The 24,135-nt window shown below is 43.8% G+C and overlaps 2 protein-coding genes and 1 pseudogene across 2 annotated transcripts; 2 read left to right on the top strand and 1 right to left on the bottom strand.

The window, feature by feature from the left end:
* Positions 1-5,024: 5,024 nt before the first annotated feature.
* On the top strand, positions 5,025-7,128 carry LOC136480755 (uncharacterized; annotated as a pseudogene).
* A 596-nt stretch (positions 7,129-7,724) lies between these two features.
* On the top strand, positions 7,725-10,655 carry LOC136482800 (protein ALP1-like). The gene is made up of 2 exons (XM_066479993.1): positions 7,725-8,100; positions 9,399-10,655. Exons 1-2 carry the CDS (start codon positions 7,965-7,967, stop codon positions 10,433-10,435), a joined length of 1,173 nt encoding a protein of 390 aa, XP_066336090.1. The 5' UTR covers positions 7,725-7,964; the 3' UTR covers positions 10,436-10,655.
* Positions 10,656-12,760: 2,105 nt separating this feature from the next.
* LOC136480754 (uncharacterized) lies at positions 12,761-13,240 on the bottom strand. The gene has a single exon (XM_066478216.1). It carries the CDS (start codon positions 13,238-13,240, stop codon positions 12,761-12,763), a length of 480 nt encoding a protein of 159 aa, XP_066334313.1.
* Positions 13,241-24,135: the final 10,895 nt, after the last annotated feature.

The raw sequence follows: 24,135 nt of genomic DNA, 5'->3' as shown, positions 1-24,135 counted from the left end.
GGGTCACAAATGGGATACGAAGGGAACGATGGCAATTTGGAAAGTAAAAGAAAAAAAAACACTTCCCTATTTAATATTATATATAAATATATAGATTATTGGTATGTTATCTAGAACCCGTTCTTACATCCAGCCTGGAGTCATGATTATGTGTTTGTGTTGTTGTAGCATCTGTCAGCTAATATAATGTTGTAGTCTAAAAAAAGCTAATATAATGTTGTAATAGTTTGAGACCAATGCCCCCTCTTTTATTTAGAAGGTTGAGATGACATGCGGTGCGCTCTGACGGTTGTGTGAAAGTGGGTTGCCTAGGGTTAGTCGTCTGAGCTAGTGTGTTTAGGTTTTTCGGCGATTTTCCTTTAATAAATTGTGCGACTGTAAGGTTTTCATACATGGTTTTCCTTATAAATTGGGTCAATTTTATCATCTTCTTAATTGAAAGACATAGCTCCTACCATTACGTTAAAAAAGAAGAAGGTTGAAGCTATAACTCTTCTCGCTAAAAAAATGTCCCTATCATATCCCTTGATTAGTTTCTTGCTGCTCTAGTTGGTTCTAGGATGTTTACCGCTGTTGGTAAATTACCTTTTATTTTAAGTGTCAAATCTTTGCTGGTAATCCTTAGCTTAGCAGAGTCTGTTGTATTGTGTTTGCTTTTGCTTCCCCTTAATGAAATACATGCTCTCAGGGCACAATCACGGGAAAAAGAAATCCAGTGGTGCACGAGAGCACATGCTCTTGGGGGGCAGAATTTACTTTCTCCTCCAATCAGCTATCAGCTAGTAGCATGCATAAATATTATTAGCTGATGGATGTTCTTTTCCTTTTAGATACGTAGATAACGGAGTAGCCGTCTTTTCCACACGCAAAAACGATTCGATTCTATTTGTTACCCAAGACTTTGAGCAACAACTAGCTGGGTCGCTTGTTCCTCACCTTGCTTAGCTTGCTCCTATCTAACAATCCCGGCAGCCGGGCAAATCATGATGGTGGTTAATTAAATTCGCCAACAGTTTACTAGCTCGAGTTATCGTTTTGCCGACGACACGTACAGTCGTCGTCGATACGTGTATGTCTGTGGTGATGCAATGAGATTTCTATGGATTAATTGTTACCTGAAACAGGAACAATTAATCATCTTGTAGTATGTACTGCGTGATTATTATATATGATTATGTCATCAATCGTACGTCATGGCTCTTATAGTTTGGTGACGTACGTACACTGGTGAACGACAACTGAAGAAGACTTGGATATATATATGATGCAGAGACTTGGATACATACGTACGTGTGCATTGACCTAGACTGGCGACTCTGATCGACTCACAATACATACAATATATACAACAGCAAGCAGTCTCCACTCTCCACAGTCAGCAGCAAAGAGTTGGTAGTTACTGCACGGTCTAAATCTGCACAGTCAGCATCAATCGTACAGCAAGCAGTCTTCTTCCATCTCTCGGTCGTTGGTCCATCCCTCACACCTCTCTCAGAGACTATCGCTCTGTTCATTTGGGCTGGTTTGGCTTATAAGCCATGTCTGAAAGTACTGTTGACTGGTTTGGTGTGAGAGAAAAATACTGTTCGTTGGCTTATAAGCCAAATACGACCAAGTGAACAGGCTATATTTGTCTGAGCTGTAGCCTTTGGACTTTTGGGTAAAAGTTGATTTTTTTTCTAGGTTTTTACTTCTAGTTGTACGCACTAATTCTCCCATTCATCTGTACCTTACTCCCGCATCTCTTCTTCTATCTTTCATCGTGTGTTTCCACACTCCCACTATTCTCGTTTTATGGGTAACAAACATATAGTAGACCCACGACAAGAGTTTGACGCATATGTGGGTGGCAAACATACACCATGGCAAGAGTCTAAGACTTGGTAGATTATTGTAGCTTCTTACAGTTACAATTTGAAGCGGCAAAACCGCTTGAGAGACAAATCCCGTGCCACAACCGTGAGGCGTACAATTTACCTTCCACATTTTTTTAACCTCACAACTTGTGCACACAATATATAGCCACCTATTTAATCCAGGACAATCTCTACCCAACCAAGGCATGCAGATGCTATTCATATGACTATATGACTAAGTCATTAATTCTCCATTTGGGAACAACGGGCATGTCATGAATCAATTTTTTAACCAAACAATCTATTGATCGACTTTTTTTTTCTTCAGAAAGTCAACCTTCTGGATAGGCTCGATCAAGGAAACTGCAAAAGTGAAAAAAGTGAACGGAGACTAGCATTCTATACGTACATTAATTGGTACGTCTGGAAATTAAGGATGACATGTATGTAACCTCTTTGACTCCTTGTGGCAATTGGCATGTGAGAAGGAGAAATAATTAAAAGTGGCTAAACTGGACACAATTACACGAAGGTGCCACAATTTGTGTTTATAAACTCCCTCCGTCCCAAAATATCAGTCGTTTTCGCTTCCCGAAAAATAACTTTGATAAAATATATATTACAAAAATATTAATATTTATGGTACATAATTAGTATCATTGGAAAGATCTTTGAATCTAGTTTTTTAATAAATTTATTTGAAGATACAAATGTTGTACGTATTTTCTATAAATCGAGTCAAACTTGTGGCACGGAAATAAAAAACGACAGATAATATGGGACAGAGGGAGTATAAGAAAAGGAGAAGACATGCACTCCAATGTAGCTAGAAAACTGGACACACGCAGGAATCCAGTAGCCCAAAGACAACAAAAAACTTAGGCCCAATCCAAACGTCTAGATAGGCTAAAATAGAAAACAATGTCACTAAAGCAGACAAACCCAACTTTAACCAACTGGGCCGAAAACGAAAACAGAGACCATTTACTAAAAGGAATAATATATAGCACACGGCCACACAAGAGCTGCAACTCGAGCATCGGTGAACAATTAGGCTCGCAGAGCGATTACAAGATCTTTTTACATATTTATTTTGAAAATAAGTTTAGCTTCTTTTTTTTTGCAAAAATAGCAAAAGTATGCAGATTTAAAATAGCAAATATGTCTAGGTGATTGTCATGAAAAAAACATTTGGCTTTATTTCTTGGCAAACAAGAAAATCAGACCAATTATATTACAAAAATATAGCAAAACACACATGAAGTAGTGCAAATGAAACTCAATTCTAGTGCGCATTTGTCCATGCACAAATGAAACCAAATAATTGCATCCAGCTCTCGGCAAACTTTGAATTAGTGCTCCTTGTTATCTTCATACTGCTACAACTGCACCCAGTGTCATAACGAGTACGTTCTCTTGAACAAGACTTGCGAAACAAAAAGGTGTTGCTTACCAGACTCATTTTGGGAGATAGGCACGCCACGCCGATTTGCTCCTTTTTTTGATTTTCCATTCATTCATTAATTTATTTTGTTTATTATCTTTAGAAGGAATCGATTTATTTCCTAGGTGGGAAAAGGCCTACCTCTAGAAAAATTGATTTACAGGCACAACGAGCCTGATGGGCTTTCCAGCAGAGGCCGTGCTTGCAAAGGCCTATCATAGCTTCTTTGGGCCCAGGAAGCAGCAGCGTCTCTGCCTAGCGGTAGCCTGGAAGTAGCTTTGGTTGCTCCATCTCATGACAAGACAAGATGGTCAAAAGGATATTCATGTATTTTGGAATAATGGATACTACTAAAACTATATATTTTCCCTTCCATACCCAAAACCGAACTGACTGCTGTGAATCAAGAATCCCCAAAATCGAAGATGCACAGCTGATGGACACATTCATGCTGAACTCAGACAGATTTGAAGTTAGTATTACTGTACATTACAGGTAACATGACTTGTTGAAAAGATTTGGATAAGTACTTGTAATGATAGATTAATGGCGACACCTCCAAGCTGAACATTTCTCATGAAAGGGACAGGAAGGGTGGCGGCGTTGACCCAGTCCACTGCATCCCTTCCCCACTTGTATGCTCTGCCCAAATTTGCCTCCATGCCACCCTACTTCCATCTCCAACAGTCTAAAAACACTCAAGAAAAGAAAGTACAAATACTTTAAGGATTCAATCAAGCATTTTTTTGTGGAAGCCAATTAAATCAGACTAGTTATATCTGAGGAGATAATTATATTATCACTTCATGTGCATTTTGCAACCCACACTTGTTATATACTCCTATATCTAAGGTTGTTCCTTTAAAATATGTCTTAGGTGCTAATTATAATATTTTGTTATGTGACCCACATCTTTTTGACCTACCTCATGTCACGTGGTGCTTGCGAGAGTGGAAAACATTCCTGAAGTGTATAATAGTTTCTAGTCTTATAAAACCGTTCTGACCTTTTAGCGTCTTTTGGTTTATCCGATGAATAAGCACACTTACATAAACACTGTGTTATGTATTTTTTTCACCCACATTTTTTGAACCTACCTCACGTCACGTGGTGCTTTACGAAAGTGAAAAACATTCCCAATATGTATAAGAGTTAATAGTTATATAAAACTGTTTCATCCTTTTGACGCCTTTTGATATCTCCGATGAATAAACACACTTCCATAACAATAACAATACGTTATGAGTAGTTTTCCACCTACGTTTTTTCAACCTACCTCACGTCACGTGGTGCTGGCGAGGGTGAAAAACTATCTCCATATGTATAACGATTACCCGTCTTATAAAACCGCTCCGCCCCATGAATGAACACATGTATATGTAACCATACGTATATCTACATATGAAACTAATTGTACTCGGTAACACTGTAGCAGTACACACAAAAGACACCTGAATCACGCACGTTGTCATTCCACTTTTGTACATATACGGCCGCGATACACCACTTTCTACGTGTATACAGGCACAAATAGTAAATACACCTCCATTCCATCCTTCCCCCAACTCGGAGGCTTTTACCTGTGTACCCTTAAAAAAGATGACACACTTCTGCGTACCCCTCAAAAATTAGTCGTCACCTATATGCCCTCGCTCGAACTTTTCTTTTCCCTCACGCCATTCCGTCGGCATTCTGTTAGGTTTTGGCTGTTTAGCGGCTCTGACATGTGGGACCGGGCTAGAAAAATATCATTCTTGCCCTTCGGTTACTCTTACTCTTCTCTTCTTACAAAAAGGCAGCTGCTTGTTGTTGCTGCTGCCTCCGGGGCTCGCCTCCCACTCTGCCGCCGCGCGCCGTTGGTTGGTTGCTCGCTCGCTCCATGCTGCTGCCCATCGGCTGGTGGCCGGCGTCGGTGGTTACGCAGTCTGATCGAGGCCGGCCGGGGAGCGCGCGAGCGGCGATCGAGCAATGCACATTGGGACCTGCGTGTGGCAAGAGAAGGCGGCCGGCGGCATGGGGCGAGGAAGCCACACCTCGGGGCCGACCCCACCCCCAACAAGAAGGCCTCCTGCTTCGGCGGCGGGGGCGACCACCACCCCAAGAAGCCCGGCCCCTCCGCAGCCAAGCTCGCGCTCGCGTCCTTCCTCGCCGTCATCCTCCTCCTCGCCGCCGATGCCTCCCTTACCGGCACTGGCGCGCACCGCCGCCTGCGGCAGCAGTACCTGCATTACGTCGGCGTCGGCGTCGGCGTTGGCGGCGGAGGCGGAGGCGGCACCGACTCGCTCTCGTGGCTCTCCGTGCCGGACCGCCCCAACTTCACCGAAGACCTACTCGCGCGGTGGCTCGCACCTGGGGGCTCCCCGTGCCGGGACGCGCGCACGGCGAACATCTCCGTCGGGGTTCTCGACGACGCCGCGGCGAGGGGGGAGGCCACCACTCTCGGCGCGGGCCAGATCCACGAGGTCACGTTCTGGGCGCTGGACGAGGCCGGGCAGCGCCGCTGCCTCGGCGGGGACTACTTCGAGGTCGACCTCTCCGGGGACGCCTGGAAGTCGCGGCCCCCCATCGTGGACCACGGCGACAGCTCCTACTCCTTCCGCCTCCAGGTTGCGCTGCGCTTCGCCGTGGGGGAGTTCCGCCTCACCGTCGTCCTCCTCTTCCGCAGCTTCGAGGGGCTCAAGTTCTCCTCCTCGAGGTTCAAGTACCGCGCCGAGCTGCGCCGCATCCCCCTCCTGTTCCGACCGGACAAGAACGCTTCCCTGCCGGCGCTGGAGACGTGCCGCGCCGCGGACTTCTCTCGCGATGTCTGGTCGGGACGGTGGACGCAGCTTGCCAAGAACGACAACTGCGAGGACGTCGACGCCGCGGGGCGGTACCTGGAGCCGGACCACCCGTGCGAGGCACCGTGGTGCGATGGGCCGCTCGGCGCGCTGGAGAGCAACGGCTGGGTGTACTCGGCGCACTGCTCCTTCAAGCTCTTTGCGGCCGATGTGGCGTGGCGGTGCCTTGACGGCAAGTGGATCTTCTTCTGGGGCGACTCCAACCACGTCGACACCATCCGGAACCTCCTCACCTTCGTCCTCGGCATCACGGATACGTCTGCCGTGAAGCGCCGGTTCGATGCAGTGTTCACCAATCCCAGTGGCGGGGCAGAGACTGTGAGGATCACGAGCATCTTCAACGGCCACTGGAACATGAGCATGAACTATCTCGGCTTGCATTCCCTCCGGAACAGAGGGTTCCGGCAGCTCATCCGGTCCTACTTCATGTCGGGTGATCGTGTCCCAGACGTCGTGGTTCTGAACTCTGGCCTGCACGATGGCTGCTACTGGACCAGCGTCCGCGCCTACGCCCAGGGTGCGGATTCATGGACAAAGTCCGGGCTCGTGGGCATGCAGTGCCTAGGGTGTTCTACCGGACGACGATTGCCACTGGGGGCTATGCTAGGGACCTGGCATTCAATCCAAACAAGATGGAGGCGTTCAATGGTGTGCTCGTTGAGAAGATGAGGCAGTACGGGGTGCTCACTGGTGGAGTGATCGACAATTTTGACATGACATTCCCATGGCACTACGACAACCGTTGCAATGACGGTGTGCACTACGGGCGTGCACCAGCGAGGCTAGTGTGGCGGGATGGCAAGATCGGGCACCAGTACTTCCTGGACCTGATGCTGGGGCATGTGCTCCTCAATGCCATCTGCAATGGATGAGAATTGCTGGTTACATGTTCTGTAAGTTTCTGGTGCTCCAATTGTGTAAACTGAAATAGGATGGTTAGGGGACTCAATTTGTGGTGATGAGATATCGACACTTGGGTAGTGCAGTACGCGTGTAAATCTGATAGAGGCAGAGGGCGTGATTTAGCTGGAGCAATTTGTATGGTAAAACATTTGATCTCTCAGCTAAGTGTATTGGCCTCATCTTGCTCAAGCAAGGAAGATCGAGTCCGGTCAGAGCTAGTGATGAGTGAAAATCAGGCGCATGTAAATATATATAGCATGACTATTTGAGAACATTTAGTGCTGCACAAAATTATGTAGGTCCAGTTATATTGTTCAGTGCTAGTTTGCTTCCTTATTAATGTTCAGTTCTGTTCATGACTATTTGAGAAGGTTTGGGCTGGCAATGGCACAGGGGAAACAAAAAAGTTCAGACGCCCATACAAGCACAAGGGCAATTGAGTCATTCTCCAGAGCCGTTACCCACCGTTAGGAGCAAATGCCGACGGAATGGCATGAGGGAAAAGAAAAGTTCGAGCGAGAGCATGTAGGTGACGACCAACTTTTAAGGGATACGCAGGAGTGTGACATCTTTTTGAAGGGTACACAGGTAAAAGCCTCCCCAACTCGACCAAGAAAGAGGCTCCTCCCTTCTCCCTCTCCGCCCTCCCCACCTCGCCGTGCTTCCACCTCCTCCCCCTCTCCGCCGCTTCTCACTTCCCCTCCTCTCTCAAACATCCCAATCCGCAGCGCAGGAACTTGCGCCGACGTCTATCCTCCCAGCGGCACTCCTCATGCGCTGCATCCTCCGCCGCCTGCCGCCGGGTCCCCCACGCCACCGCGGCCGCGCCACGCCGTCCATGCCCGCCGTCCCGGCTTCCTGATTCATCCCGTACCTGCGTGCCTCCGGGTCGCTCCTCCCGATTCCTCACTAGCCAGCGCCATGCCGCCGCTGCGCGGGGCCAAGCGCCGGCGGAAGGCGGCGTTGGAGAAGATGGCGGCCGCGGCAGCAATGGCGGCTGCCGCCTCCGGCGAGCCGCCTGGCGACTGGTGGGACGCCTTCTGCATGCGGATGTCAGGTGCGTCTCCCTCCCCTCGTCGGTCTCTGCTTGCCTCCTGTGCTGGCTGGTGGCCGTGCGCCTGTCTCCGTTAAGATTTGTTTCCGATTGGTGCGGTGCTTGCTCCTCGGGCGTCCGGCGGCGATTGGTAGATCTGTGTCGCGTCAGGGAGGAATTGCGCCGTTAATCTTGCGGTTTTTGTCGATCGTGGTAGGGAGTAGGCGTGATTAGTGTGGTGGTAATGCTGGAGTTGGAGCAATGCCGCTGGCCTGAGTCGTGTTCAGCTTTAGTTGTGCACAGTGAACATTCCAGTTTTAGGTGTGATTCCGTTTTCGAATTGAACTAGGTTGCCAACAACAGAGCACTGGATTCTGTATCCGTGTTGTGATTACTATGCTGGCAGGATTGAAAAGTTCAGTTTTAGCTGAATGGCTAAAATTGCAGATGGTCTGAAATTGACACACCTTCAGTTCTGTGGTTTGACTATGGCAATGGTCTTGATCAGTCCATAGGACTGATAGCTACAACCTATGGATATGATAGCTATTTTCTTGCTCTCTAAGCACGGGGTATTAGCTTTGTGATTGAGTTTGCCATGCGATTCAGCCTTGTACTTGTAGCAGCACCTATATCAATCATTCTATTTTTGCATAGTACATTGGACTTCATTTTTGTTGCAATTAATTTCTCAGAGGTTGAAGGACTTCTCAAATCCTCATTTGGTGAAGCAGAAATAGAGCATGCTCGAAGTTGTACGTAAAGGGTAGTGATGCTCTTCCTGCGAATCTTTCAGGAATTAGGAGATGACCTCCTATTTAAACACAATCAACCCCAAAACTTATTTCTGAACTAGGAGTATTGTTCATAAGCTAATCGTCCCAGTTTTACTGCGTATCACCTCAAACAAGTATTTAAAAGGAACATTTTTTATTTATACGTGTCACATAGATAACTGAGGCGGTTTCAATATTACTGTTTTCCTTTGGTGCTTTACTACTCAACATTGAACTACTTAGCAATTATGAATTGTAAGGTTTGTTATGCCTATTTTGCTGATAATAACTTTCTGAATTGGTGCACTCTGGCATGATTGTAAATATCACAGGTTAGAGGTTACTGTGTCATTGATGGAAATTATGTAGATTGGAGTTTGGTCTGTACCAGACAAATACCTTGCTGTTAAGTTTAATAATGCTAGATAGAATGCTCTAGTGTAATTCATTTGTGATTTCTGTGGCATCTTTTTAACTCATTACATGAGAGCTCTTGCTTACTGCTTAGTAGTTATGGAAGTTATAATTAGTCTTATGTTTCCTTAGGAACCTTATCTTCTATCGAGGATGCACACAGATTCGAGTCTGTATTCAAAATGCCAAGAAGAGCTTTCGACTATGTCTGCGACTTGGTGAAAGATGAAATGATGGTGAGGTCCAGCAGCTATACCTTTCTTGATGGCACAATGCTGTGTTTGGAAGATCGAGTGGCCATTGCTCTACGGAGGCTGAACTCTGGTGGGTCACTGGTGACTGTAGGATCCTCTGTTGGAGTGAACCACTCAACCGTGTCGCTGATAACTTGGAGATTCATTGAGGCCATGGAGGAGCGAGCAAGCCACCACTTGCGCTGGCCAGACTCCAGCGAAATGGAGAAGATCAAGTCCAAGTTTGAGAAGATCCATGGTCTGCCAAACTGCTGCGGCGTTGTGGATACAACACACATCACAATGTGCCTTTCATCAGCTGAGCCAAACTGCAAGGTCTGGCTCGATCAGGAGAAGAATTACAGCATGGTATTGCAAGCTGTTGTTGATTTGGATACAAGGTTTACAGACATCGTGACTGGGTGGCCTGGAAGCATGAAAGAGTCCAGCATTTTGCACAGCTCTGGCCTTTTCAAGCTCTGCGAGAAAGGTGAGCGGCTGAATGGCAGCAAGCTGAAGGTATCAGATGGATCAGAGATCGGAGAATACTTGATCGGCGACTCCGGCTACCCCCTTCTTCCCTGGCTGCTCACACCTTACCAAGAGAAGGACCTCACAGAGTCCAGTGCTGAGTTCAACAGTAGGCACTCTGCAGCGAGAACAGTCGCTCCAAGGACACTGGCCATGTTCAAGGACACATGGAAGTTCCTGCAGGGTGAGATGTGGCGTCCGGACAAGCATAAGCTGCCCCGGATAATCCATGTCTGCTGCTTGCTGCACAACATAATCATAGACCTTCAGGAGACAGCCGTGGACGAGGCACCGGCGTGGTCGAGCGACCATGACGCTAAGTACAGGCAGCAGGTGTGCCAGTTAGCTGATGAGAATGGAGTCAGGGTGAGGGGCAAACTGTCCCAGCACCTGATTAGCAGGTGACCAAGTGGAAAGCTTATGGAACGAACGAACGAACGAGAGGAGTGCCATTTTCATCTGTTTCAGGCAGCTCTAAATCCTTTTTAATGTTCAGTTTTGCAGAGTTGTAACTGAGGCAGGTGAGGGCATCGGATCAAACTCACAGTAACCCTCTTAAAACTAAAGCTGTTGCAAACTTGTCAAATCGATCTGGCTCCTTTAGCTTATCGTGTTTGTGCCTTGGTGGTCCTGAAAATTTCATGATTGTTTTTTTTATAATTGCGTTGATGTAGTGTAGATGCACATCGACTTCAAATGTCGGATCTCTATTGGTTTTCATCTAGAGCTTCATCTTCTTTGAAACACCTAGAGCTCTGCTGGTTTCTAGAAGGTTGTAGAAGGTGTAATAATAGGTTCGCATTTGCTCCATTTAAAGAAAACCCTACAAAGTAGGATTAATTTAATTCTGTTAATGACTCTATGGAGATTTTTAGTCCTTGAGTATTATCGTGGAGAGTTGTTTTTATCGAAATACTAAGATAACAATACTAGTGGTGATTTATCAATGTGTAGAGCGATGCTGTGATTTTCTTTTCTAATTAACATGGTAGTTTCAAGATCTTGTAAAGGATTTTTTATTGGCTAAATACTAGGATTATAGAATATATTTTTCTTTATTTTGTTTTCCCCTACCTCTAACTAAACACTATAACACAGATGGGTACTATTTAATCAAAGCATTTTAAATTGTTTATTCTCAGTATACATGTATTGAATAAAGTGACAGCTACCTCTGTATCTCTTAGCCCTCATCTGTCTCTACATCCTTTGGAGTAGCATCACGCTTGCTAGATCCATATAAAGAATGCCCCATAGGCTAGTTACAAGCCTTGTAAAATTGCATGAATAGCCCGCCAGGCCCATAGGCTAGTTCACCAGCTGATCTCGTTGAGTAAGATTTTTGAAATCAAATCCGATAAAATCCTCAGAAAGTCTTCATAGCGCCGCATTGGGAACGCCGGCGAAAATTTCGTGTTGATTAAAAAGGTTCTAAATGAAAGAAAGAAATGTTCCATTAGTTTATGACGTTGATAAAAAAATTTCTAAATGGAAGAAAAATGTTCCATTACTTTATGATCTTCGAATATTTTTTAGAAGAAAAGTTTCTAAAGGAAAGAAAAATACTCCATTAGGTTAAAATTTGGTGAAAATGAAAAGGTTTGGTTCACGAGAAAATGTTCCAACATCACAAGAACAATGTTCCAATAAATGAATGAACATGTTCTAAATGAAAGGATTTTTTTTTAGATTAGAATTAGAATAATACTATAACACAAGTGTCCCAGTAGTTTATGACGTTGATCACTTGTATCCCAGAAAAAAAAAGATATATAGTTTTATTTGACAAATAATTGTTATTTGGAGCAACAAAAGTATATACATTCAGCAAAGAACAAAGGCGGCCCATGACTGAAAAATAAGGAGCGGATAAAACCAACGGCGACGTGCCGCACTGTAGTAGTAGAATTCTGAATTTAGAAAAAAAAAAAACATCGGGATAGTCGCCAGCCTGAGACTCTTTGCGACTGGACTGCCTCAGCTGTTCATCGCAGTGGTAGTAGAATTGAAGTTTAATGTGCGAAGAATGTGAGAATCCAATTGAAATGTTTGGCTAATAAGTTCAAGCAGGACGAAAGAGAACGCCGCTCTGGCCCCATGCGCGCAAGCCCACGCTGCCCACACTGCTAGTGGCGAATCTAGGATTTTGTCTAAAGATATGCTGCCTAAAAAATTTCATATACAGTTCGGTAAATCCATTTCAGCAATTCGATAATAATTGTAAAATTGACAACGAGATTCGGTATATATGCACTAAGTAACACAATAAGATTTAAATTCATAGATTAAGTTTAAACCATCCACTAAATATAGTATAAATAGTTCAAAAGCCATACCGATAATTGAAATACAGGCATAAAAGAGAACCGGAGACTTACAATGCTATTTTTCTGACTATTTTATTCGACGCTTTCAAAGGGACATAAATGCCTTGATTATATCATCTTCATCAATTTCAAAGAAAATATCCCGCTCAATGACTAGACAATCATCTAAAAGACTATCTCACATCTTATTTCTTAACTTTGTTTTCACTAAAACCATTGCAAAAAATACCCTTTCAACCCTTGCCGTTGCCACAAGTAGAAGCAATACCAATTTGAGGAGCTAATAAACCATATCATACACTTTGTGCCTCTTTGTTTGAACAAGCTTAACTGAGAGATCAATAATATTGTCTAGACCTTTGAAGCTATCATCCTGTCTCATGTCATCAATATAATTATGTAGCTACAATTCAAGTTTGAGCAAATTATTATTTGAGAACTCCTTTGGGTAGAACTCAGCTAGTCTACATAGCTTCTGTGCATCAAAAGAAGCAAATAAATTGGAAGGACTGAAGGCCGACATACAAGACAACAACTCCATATTAATCTCGTCAAATCGATTATCAAGTTCTTGACTTATTTGATCAATGACATCAATATATAATTCTCTTCTGAAGTAGTCATCATTGGTTTGCTTTTGGGCACGAGCTTTCCTTGCTGATTTTCCATAAGGAACATAATCATCATCCATAGCAGGAACTTCAACACCATGTTTATCGCAAAATGAAGTGACCCTCTCAAGAAATTTTTTCCAACCATCAGACCTCAATTCTTGCATTCTTGTCTTTGCCACATTAACAAGTGATATTGCATTAAGAATATATTGGTCCCTTCTTTGCAAACACTCAGATAACTCATTTGTATATCCAAGAATAATGTACATTAAGTGTGTAAAGAAAACAAACTCAAAGGTCTCAAACGCTCCAATCACAAAATGTATTTTGGTCCAATCATCCTTATATGAAGGATCATCCCCAAGATCAACCAGTACATCATGGATTGCTTCATACATAGTAATGATGTTGCATACCGTTTTGTAATGAGATCCCCATCAGTATCTCCAGGTCTAGGCAAACCCATCTCTTGATGTAATCCGGTTCCAAATTCAATTTCACCACAATCAAGTGCTTTCTTGACATTCTCAAGCCTAGCATTTCTAAGCATGTCACAACGCTTACAAGAAACTCCAATAATATTCAACAATATAGATATTTGATAAAAAAAGTCTTGCAATCAATATTTTCCTTGGCAACAGCAACAACAACCAATTGGAGTTGATGAGCAAAACAATGAATATAATAAGCAGAAGGTGATTCTTGCATGATCAATGTTTTCAACCATTTAATATCTCCTTTCATGTTGCTAGCCCCATCATATCCTTGCCCACGCATTTGAGTCATACTCAAGCCATGACTAACAAGTAAAGCTTCAATTGCATGCTTATGTGATAAAGAGGTAGTATCATCTACATGAACAACTCCAATAAAATGCTCACATGGTCTCCCCAATTTATCAACATAACACAAGCAAAGAGCTAGTTGTTCTTTATGTGATATATCACTAGACTCATCAGCTAAAATTGCATAGGGCTCATCACCAAGTTCTTCAATTATTTTCTTTCTAGTTTCTATGGCACAACGATGAATAATTTGCTTTTTGTATGTCTGAGCTAGTTAAGGTACAGTTACCTGGAGCATTGTCCCCTTCTTCACTATTTCCGGCAAGAAACTTCAAAAGTTCAATGAAGTTCCCTCTGTTGCTAGATTCTTCACTTTCATCATGTCCACGAAATGTCAACCCTTGATGCAAAAGAAACTTGATACACCTAAGTGAATAAGTCAACCTTTTTCTTATAAAGACGAAGATCCTCGTCACTTCACTTCTCAATATTATAATCATTTGCAACCTTGGGATTTTTAAAGCCAATGTATCTCTCTTGAGCTACAATATGTGCCTTAGAACCCACATGTTTGAGAAGTGCTTTCTCTTCTATGTTCCAATTCTTCCATCAACAGTAAATTTGTCTGACCTAGTACCCTTCTTGAAAAAGTAGCATATAAAGCAAAACACAACATTCTTCTTAATACTATACTCAAGCCAATCATGATTGTACATCCAACAATAATTGAATCCCCGATCCTTGCCTGAAATCCTTCTTTTTGGAAATCATGTGCAAAAGGTTTGAATGGACCTTTAATAATATATGCTCTTCGAATTATATCTTGATCATTAACCGGATAACTTAGAATGGGATGTCTTTCACCTAGATCATGTGGAAGGTGATTGATGTCATAAACTGGTGGCAGCGAAGACGGCGGTGGCTGTGGCTGGGGCTATGGCGGTGGCATAGGATTTCCAATTTCCTCAATTACTCTCTCATGATTATGCTCTTCCACCACTGGTTCAACTGGATCAGGTGAACAATTAGAAGGTTCAACCGGATCAGGGAAATGATTAGATGTAGCAGTAGCCGCCGCCGCCTTCTTTGCTGTGTGCTTTTGAAAAAGAGATGCAATATCCAAGTTTCTCTTCATATCTGCATAAATATTAAAACACATATTACCAAATAATTAAACAATTTATTATTTTTGATGTTAGCAAATAGCTATGGAAGTAGACAATAATTTTTTACAAAAAGATGAAAAGCAAAGATTAAATTTTACCTAAGCAAAATTGGGAATCAAGACGATAACCCCTGAGTCACTACGTCAAAAAGCATTTCTAGGGGTGGTTGTAGACCATTTGTAGGGGCGGTTTACCCAGCCGCCCCTACGCAAGGGTCTCTACAAATCATGCATTTGTAGGGGCGGTTCCCAGGCCGCCCCTACAAATCGATTTGTAGGGGCGGCTGGTGTTTCCAGCCGCCCCTACAAATCTATTTGTAGGGGCGGCTCTTATTACCAGCCGCCCCTAAAAATCAATTTGTAGGGGGCGGCTAGAAACACCAGCCGCCCCTACAAATCGATTTGTAGGGGCGGCTGTAGTACCAGCCGCCCCTACCAACGGGTATTTGTAGGGGCGGTTCAATCTAGAACTGCCCCTACAGTATGTTTTCCCGCAAAAAAAAATCAAATTTTCAATTCAAAATCGCTTTGCCGAACGTCCCACAACCAACGTTCCGAACCGCGTTCGCGTTGCCGAACGCCCCGTGACCAGCGTTCGCATTGCCGAACACCCCGCGACCGCGACTACAAACATAAGAGTATTCTATAAACTACAATTACAAGTCCATTTCACATGAATATATACAATCCATCATTAAATATACAAATTCCATACACATTGTTATCAACGTCCTAGAGCTAGCCTTTCTGTCTCACGAAGGTGTTGGTACTGAGGATTTGTACCTAACTCAGACTCTCGGTCATGGTAGGCGCCTCTGACGTGTACAATCTGGTCCAATATGAAGTTGCAAAGGTCGCCGACGAGCTCTAAGAGTTGGTCATCCTTGTATGGGTCTCTTTTCATTCCTTTCTCTTCTCTCCACTACAAGAAAACAAGTTTCGGTTTAGTATTTCATACCATTTATGAATTTTTTATACTATAGGTGAAGAGGTTCAAACTTACCCTTAAGGGGTGTCTCCTGTAGGCACCGGTGTTACCCATCATAGAACATATATAGTATCTACAATGTACACTCCCAGGCTTCTGCTTGGGGCACTGTGTGTTTTGCATATGAAAATGTTTAGTAATGCTTTTGACAGCCATGTAACGAAGTACAGCCATGTAAATGTTTAGTTACACTTATCGCACATAGTGTTTTTATAGCCAGCTTTTCCTTCCTTGCTGGATCATGCCTTCCATGATGATTAGTGACATAGAACCTAAATGCCCTGTTCGAATTATTTTAGCAAATACAACTTGTTAGTATCCAAAAGTGAACGTTACAAGTATGTATACAAACATATAAGCTAATGAGGATTGTCGATATGTATACGTCTTGAGAATCGATATGAAGTCTTTCTATGTCACCGTGTCCTTATCTAATGAATCAAAGACCCATGCCATGCTCCTCCCGACATCGACGGCTATACAAATCCAGTTGTTGCTGCATGGATTTAATCATAGAACTAGATAAGCCCTTTTGCATCGAATGAAATATATCGAACAAAGCTTTAAGTATAGAGTTGAGCTTACTCGAAGTTGTATGGTAGCCATATAGTAGAGTGGTGTTGGAGATTTTTGAAAGCCAAGGCAATGTATGCCGCAACCTTAAGGGACTCTTCCCTTAGCTTCGCACTACGGATGCGCTCTTTCTCCCGAAGAGTCTTTGTAGCTGCTAGCTCTTTGGCATCCAGTGTCCACCGTTTAGGGTAATTAAAATTTGTTTGGGCTATAGCTTGAGGGTCTACATACCCGGCTTTCACACTTGGCATTTGTTTGACAATGTGCACTTGCATTCTACAAATCACGGCGTGGGTTAGTTACAACATAATTCAAAGATTACATTCATATCATATCGGGAGGACAAGGACTTACAGGCACCATGTGCGAATTAGATTCATCTCCATTTCTCCTAGGTGAAAGCATGTGTGCATGTCATTGAAGTCAAAGACAATTTTCCTGGCTGGGCTTCCAAATGTGCCGGTGGGAAAGCATGCTTGTATGATATCTATGCTCGTTGGGAGAACACGCAAGTACCAATCATGGAACCTTCTCATTCCAAGTGGTAGGCGCTGGATGTCCCGGTTTGGTAGGAAGGGCTTGCCTCTTTCATATTTTTTCGGGCAATCCTTTGACCATTCGATGGCATCAACATTTGGATACTGCTTTGCAATTTGGTGGAGTTTGCTACTGATGGCCTCCTCAGAACCCCGTGATGGGACTTTTTTTAACTTGGTTTTCAGGCTTGAACTGATCATGGGAATACCACTTGGACACCGACGAGACGTCTTTGATCGGAACATAAACTGGCCTTATGTTGATTGGAATCTTCTTTCGGAGTTCCCATTCAGGCACGTCCTCATCTTGTTGTGCATCACCTTCTTCAGGAGGCACTCGTTGTTCATGTATCGGTTGTGCTTGTTGAGAAGACTGTGGCATCTCATGATGCACTTGCCCGGTACAAGCTGGAGAAGGTTGTGGCATCTCATCAGGCACATGCTCGATAGGAGGCGGGGAAGAATGTGGCATCTCAGGAATGTGGGGGTCACGAGACGGTGAAAATATCTCCCCGTCCTCAACAACTCGCTCCAAATTTGGGAGAGGGAGAGGCGGCGAAGAAGCAGTCAATATAATGTCCCGTTTGTGCCAAAGGATGAACTGCCCCATAACGTCTCCGAGTAACACCAGCCCCTCGGGAGTTGCGTAGTCTATCCTCCACTGCATGAACTCGGGCTTCACTGTATGCACCTCGACCCTAGTGTGGTCCGGCGGTATCTTATTATTGTGGTGTAAGCCACCTGGAGGATGTGCCACACCGTTGCCACCTCCATCACAGGGTTCTGCCGGCCGCTGAGAAACACCAAGGTGCAACTAGTAGGTTCCCGTATGAGATCGACTGGGCTTGTGGCTGCAGTGGAACCTTGGCTGCTAGGAACTTTCGGAGGGATGTCAGCTAATGCCAGTTCTCCCGGTGGCGTCACTAATATACGTGGCTCCGTAGACATTCCTTGCTCCTCCAGCGCCTTCGCAACTAGAGCCTTCACTTGGAGCTCAAGACTAGTCTCCCGGTCTCGGCCATGTTTCTTGTACATGTGCCTGTCCTCTTCGAATCCTTGCTTCCAGGTCATCCTTTTCCCTAGCCCCCTGGTGCGGCCTGTGTGCTCCTTGTTTCCCAAGCCAAGGCTAAGCTCGTCCCTCTCTCTAGAAGGATTGAATGAGCCTGTCTCTTTGTCTTCAGCATATTTCAGTATCCTTGATACTGCCTCTTGGGTCTCCGGCTTATCAAACTTAAGATTACTGCCGGATGGTTTTGTACTCCTCGCGTATATCCAGTTCCTTGAGCATACCTTCAAGTTCGTCACATCGATATTCCCAGCAGCTGCGGCCTCTTCATCCATCTTCCTAAATTGCTCTTCCTTGGCATAGTAGCCACCGGGGCCTAGATGATGGTGGTGTTTGTTCCTCTTCGCCAGCTCGGTGTTACGGGCACTAAGCTCCAATGCCTCCGCTGAAGTCTTCTGAGCCACAAGCTCCTCCCATTGACTAGGAGTTATTTTGCCAAACTCGTTGAAGGGAGTTAACCCCTTTTGGATATACTTCGTGTTGAGCTCCGACCTCCAACGTCGAAATGACTCTCCCATCATCCTGATAGTATTTTTTTTACCAATTCGTGCTTACCCTCCGGAAATCTAAAATTGACCTTTAGATGCCTATCCCATAGTGCATTCTTTATGTTCTCTGGTACCTCTTTCTAGTTAGGGATTGCTGGGTTCAATTTATCTCTTACTAGGGCCCCGGTCGCATTACGGAATCGTCCTCTTAATTCCTTTGGCTCAAGGATCTCTCCTACTGGCCCAACCTCCGTTATCACATAGCAAGCCTTATCTGGATATAGATTTCCTTTTCTATCCCCTCGTTTCCTCTTAGGCTTGGTAGTCATGGTTGTGTCTTGAGTTTGTTGAGCAGAGCCATCGTGATCCATCTCTGTGGTTGTTGCCTCTGCTCTCCTTTCCTCTACTCCGTCTTGTCCAGCGAGATGTCGCGGACGTCGACGTTGTCTTTTCTGAGTTTCAGGAGGGACCTGTATATAGGACAGGTCAAAGTGTTATCAGAGGTAACATAGCCAAAGCTTTAGCAAAATTTACATGCTAAGGCTTCTTCCCTACCTCCTCGTTTGGGTCAAAATCCTTGTCGAAATCTTCCTCCGTTGGCCTCCTTCTTGCTTCAGGTGGGAAAGGATCCTCGGGACTTTCATATCCCTCTTCTGACTCATCATCCTCTTCTTCTTCGCCTTCAGCAGCCTCTCCTTCGGGGCCTTCCTCCTCGTCACACTCCTCCTGAGTAAGCATCACTTCTAGATCCTTTTCTACCTCGTTATCAAACTGTTCCTGAGTAAGCTGGTCCTCTAGTGCTTGCTCCTCAAGGGTTGGCTGCTCATCATGCTTGGGGCATCGAGCTACACTGTCTGTTGTCCGCGACATTATTTCGAGCTTTGTTCTAAAAGATGCAAGAAAGTGTGCTTTAGGTACGCGAGAAGGTATAAGAAATCAAAAAGGTCTATAAACCAAAGTAGTCCTATAAAACAACAATATAAAAAATGAGAAGTAGCAGTGGTAGAGGCCTCAGAAACATGTCAATCATCATCTGATCTTGAACTTGGAGCATCAAGGCATCATAACAGAGAAGAGAGGAGAAGGTAATGTAGGGGCGGTTGCTAATGATGCCAAGTTCCTCACAAGTTCTTGATCATCAGCTCATATTCCATATAATGTATGGACTTGGACAATTTCATCATCGACAAAACAAAGGAGAGGAGAGGAGAGGGGAGATTTGGCAAAAAAAAAGCAACAGCTGCTTAACAAACATAGAGAGGAAAAGGTGTAAAAAAAAGCAGCTGCTGCTTCCCAAACATAGAGGATAGGAAAGGCGGCAAAAATAGAGGAGAGGGGAGATTTGGCAAAAAAAAGCAGGTGCTGCTTCCCAAAAAAGCAACAGCTGCCATACTGACTTTGCTCGATCACACATGAACATCATATGCTTAATATCTTCTGAACCTAATAGGCAGATTGGACAATCAGAAGTAGTAGACAGTAGTAGTAGGGAAGTAGTAGAATTAGTTGAGAGAAGTACAAGTAGTTGATAGAAGACAGAAGTAGAAGTAGTAAACAGTAGTATTAGGGAAGTAGTAGAGTAGTAGTAGAAGTAGCAAAAGCTGCTTAGGAGAGGAGAGGAGTAGAGTGGAGTAGAGGAGAGTATAGTAGTAGAGTAGTAGTAGGAGTAGCAAGTAGTAGTAATAGGAGTTGTAGGAGACCAACCAGCAGCCAGCAGCCAGTAGTAGTAATAGGAGTTGTAGGAGACCAACCAGCAGAGTAGTAGTAGAAGTAGCAAAAGCTGCTTAGGAGAGGAGAGGAGTAGAGTGGAGTAGAGGAGAGTATAGTAGTAGAGTAGTAGTAGGAGTAGCAAGTAGTAGTAATAGGAGTTGTAGGAGACCAGCCAGTAGCCAGCAGCCAGTAGTTGATAGAAGACAGAAGTAGAAGTAGTAAACAGTAGTATTAGGGAAGTAGTAGAGTAGTAGTAGAAGTAGCAAAAGCTGCTTAGGAGAGGAGAGGAGTAGAGTGGAGTAGAGGAGAGTATAGTAGTAGAGTAGTAGTAGGAGTAGCAAGTAGTAGTAATAGGAGTTGTAGGAGACCAACCAGCAGCCAGCAGCCACTGGTACCAGCCAGCAGCCAGCAGCCAGCAAGCACATTACCACCAACACAATTAATTTCTTATAGTGGCCGATCTCAGCCTGATACTGCCCAACTGTAGCTAGTAGTGGCTATAGTAGTAGCAGGTGCACTAGATGTGGTTACAACTTGTTTAGCAATGGAAAGTAGTTTAATATCATTGGGAAAAGCAGAGAAAGCGAAACTAACCTGCAATCTAAGAACAGAAAAAACAAAGAAAGATTATAGAAGAATGATGTAAAAATTGCCTAATAATTTGAATTATTTTGCCTTGATCTTGCCACAATATTGCCTGGTTAGAGTATATTTAGTTGCTTATTCCCAATGAAGCTCAGTAACTAATCAATGCACATGTACATTTAGTTGCTCTAAATGTTGATTATAGACACTCACACGCACTAGCATTCAGTTCATGAAAAACAACAGTGGAATGACTGTAGGCATTTAGATAACTCTCACATCAGGTAGCATTCAGGTATCAGGTATTAGGCAATAGCATTCAGGTATCAGGTAACTGGAATTTAACTGAAACTAAGACACATCAATGCAGTAACTAGTAGCATTCAGGTACCAGGTAGATCACAACATTAGGTAGATCACAGCATCAAGTAGTTCACATTCAGAAAATAGCACTGAAATTGAAACTGAAATGAGCACTAAAACTGAACTGAAATGAGCACTAAAACTGAACTGAAATGAGCACTGAAAATTAATTAAAATGAGCACTGAAACTTAACTGAAATGAGCACTGACACTTAGCTGAAATGACCACTATCCAGTTTTTAGAAATTTAATAGTACTGACACAACACTACAGACACTTAGCATAGTTACTTTCAGTACCAATGCATGAATAGACTTACTAGTGCCCTGTAATGCAGTTCAGAAAACAACACTAGGTAATGCATGAATAGACTAGTACCAATGCAGTTTCACTTCACACTAGATAATGCATGAATAGACTATTACCAACACGTCTGTGGGCTGCTGCTGCCATGCAGGAAGCCGATAGGCAAGTACTATCGGTAAGCCGATAGGCAAGTACTATCGGTAAGCCGATAAGCCAAGTAATTATGCAAATTACCAATAATTATGCAAATAGGTTAGCAAGGCTTTGATCAATACATCTGTAAAAACTTGTGATAGCAGTGTGGAACTGACATTGGCATCTGCTAATGACATTTCCTCTTCAATTTAGTGCTATTAATTAATCATTCTAGGTGCAGTCTAAAAACATGGAAATATATGTGATTGGTAATTGATTTTACTTCCATGTCTCATTCTTTTAACCAGCAAAAAATAATGAAGTCAATTTAATCTGATAGTACCATCCAAGAGCCACATGCACAAGCTAACAGTTTGTCTAGGTTCAGGTTTTCAGTATGTCTCAATTAGGTGGCAATAAGTAACCAACTGCAGCTTACCAGTTACTCGAGGCGAGTCAAGAAACTAGCTACAAGTCATCACAACAATAGACCATTATTTAGAACTTGAAATTCTAGAGCACAATACAAATGAGCACTAAAACTAGTTCACATTCAGAAAATAGCACTGAAATTGAAACTGAAATGAGCACTAAAACTGAACTGAAATGAGCACTGAAAAAAATGAGCACCGAAACACTACAAATAATAGTACTACAAAAATGAGCACCGAAACACTACAAAAAATGAGCACCAAAACTTAACTGAAATGAGCACTGACACTTAACCGAAACTTACATGATCGCAAATCTGTAATTATTATTTACACAATAATGGAGCTCGTGCTGAAACAAACGTAACTGTGAACAACGTTATGTGAATTCAGCCTCATAAGATCAGTTAACAGGTGTCAACTACATACCCGAGTTCCATGTGTTACATTGCACGATAAAGGAATCAGTGAGAACAGGCTAGCCAAATTTTGAACTTTGAAAAATAAAACAAGGTGTCTCGAGACAGCACATCTATTCTAAAATAGATAGATACCCACATAATTTGCAGAAGCGCGTTCAAAAGTTGCAAGGAACTGAAGACAAGAAGATATTGCAAGGACATCTATTCTAAAATAGATAGATACCCACATGACAGTGAAAAAATATTACAACTGAAGACAAGAAGAAGGTTCAAGGGACGGAACAAACCTGAGCCGAGGGCCGGGCGCGTGTCGTCGGCGTGCGGGGGCGGGCGCCGGGGGCCGGGTGCGGGACGCCGGAGGTCGGTGCGCGGGGGCGGGCGCCGGGTGCCGGGCGCGGGACGCCGGGGGTCGGTGCGCGGGGGCGGGCGCCGGGGACCGGGTGCGGGTGTCGGCGCGCGGGGGAGGGCGCCGGGGGCCGGGCGCGGAACGCCGGGGGTCGGCGCACGGGGGAGGGCGCCGGGGGCCGGGCGCGGGATGCCGGGGGTCGGCGCGCGGGGGAGGGCGCCGGGGGCCGGGGGCAGGACGCCGGGGGTCGGCACGTGGGGGAGGGCGCCGGGGGCCGGGCGCGGGACGCCGGGGGTCGGCGCGCGGGGGAGGGCGCCGGGGACCGGGTGCGGGTGTCGGCGGGCATGGGACCGGCGGTGGAAACCCTAGGCAGCCTGACGGCGTCGGAGGAAGAAGACAGCGCCCAAACGATGACTCCCGTGCGCTTCCCTCCTATTTATACTAGGTACCATTTGTAGGGGCGGTTCCTGATCCAGCCGCCCCTACAAATGCATTTGTAGGGGAGGTTCCTGATCCAGCCGCCCCTACAAATGAATTTTTAGGGCCGGTTCCTGATCCAACCGCCCCTACAAATATATTTTTTTAAATTATAAATTCTATATTTTTTATATCATAAAAACACAAAGTAATATAAAAAAATTGTGTATATACACAAATATAATATTTTTTATTATTCTATATATGAATAAATATATATATAAACAATTGTAGTCAAAACAATATAGAAAACAAAAAAACAAAAATTAAAAATTTGAATTTTAAAACTTCGAATACAATTTTATGACGTTAAATGAAATAAAATGAAAATGTTGTAAACATAAAAGTTCTATAACTCATCAACATGTACAACTTTTATTTTGGTCATCTTGTCATGTGACTTTGTTTGAACGATTCAAATTTTGAAATTCAAATAATTTCAACTTGAAACAATATTTTGAAAGAGTAAATGATTTCACATGAAAAACTCATGAATACCAAAGTTGTAGAACTCATCAATATGTACAACTTTTATTTTGATCATATTTTCATTTGACAAAATTTGAACAGTTCAAATTTTGAATTTCACTAAATGGCAACTTCAAACAAGATTTTGAAACCTTAAATGATTTCAACAATAAAAGTCGTGAACAAAAAAGTTGTTGAACTCCTCACTATCTACAACTTTTATTTTGGTCACTTTTTCATGTGACAAAGTTTTAGTAAACATTGTTCATAAATTCACATGACTCATAGTTTCATGAACTATACGAGAAACATGTTGATTT

The sequence above is a fragment of the Miscanthus floridulus genome, chromosome 9, assembly GCF_019320115.1.
Source record: "Miscanthus floridulus cultivar M001 chromosome 9, ASM1932011v1, whole genome shotgun sequence".
Taxonomy (NCBI): domain Eukaryota; kingdom Viridiplantae; phylum Streptophyta; class Magnoliopsida; order Poales; family Poaceae; genus Miscanthus; species Miscanthus floridulus.
Note: the sequence above shows the minus strand (reverse complement) of the source record. Positions and strands in the feature narration are given on the sequence as shown.

Bases quoted from the DNA above. Each gene is read 5' to 3' on its own strand.
- LOC136480754 (XM_066478216.1), bottom strand. From the start codon at position 13,240: ATGTACATTATTCTTGGATATACAAATGAGTTATCTGAGTGTTTGCAA.
- LOC136482800 (XM_066479993.1), top strand. From the start codon at position 7,965: ATGCCGCCGCTGCGCGGGGCCAAGCGCCGGCGGAAGGCGGCGTTGGAG. The intron at 8,101-9,398 runs GTGCGTCTCCCT...ATGTTTCCTTAG, and splicing joins CTTCTGCATGCGGATGTCAG to GAACCTTATCTTCTATCGAG.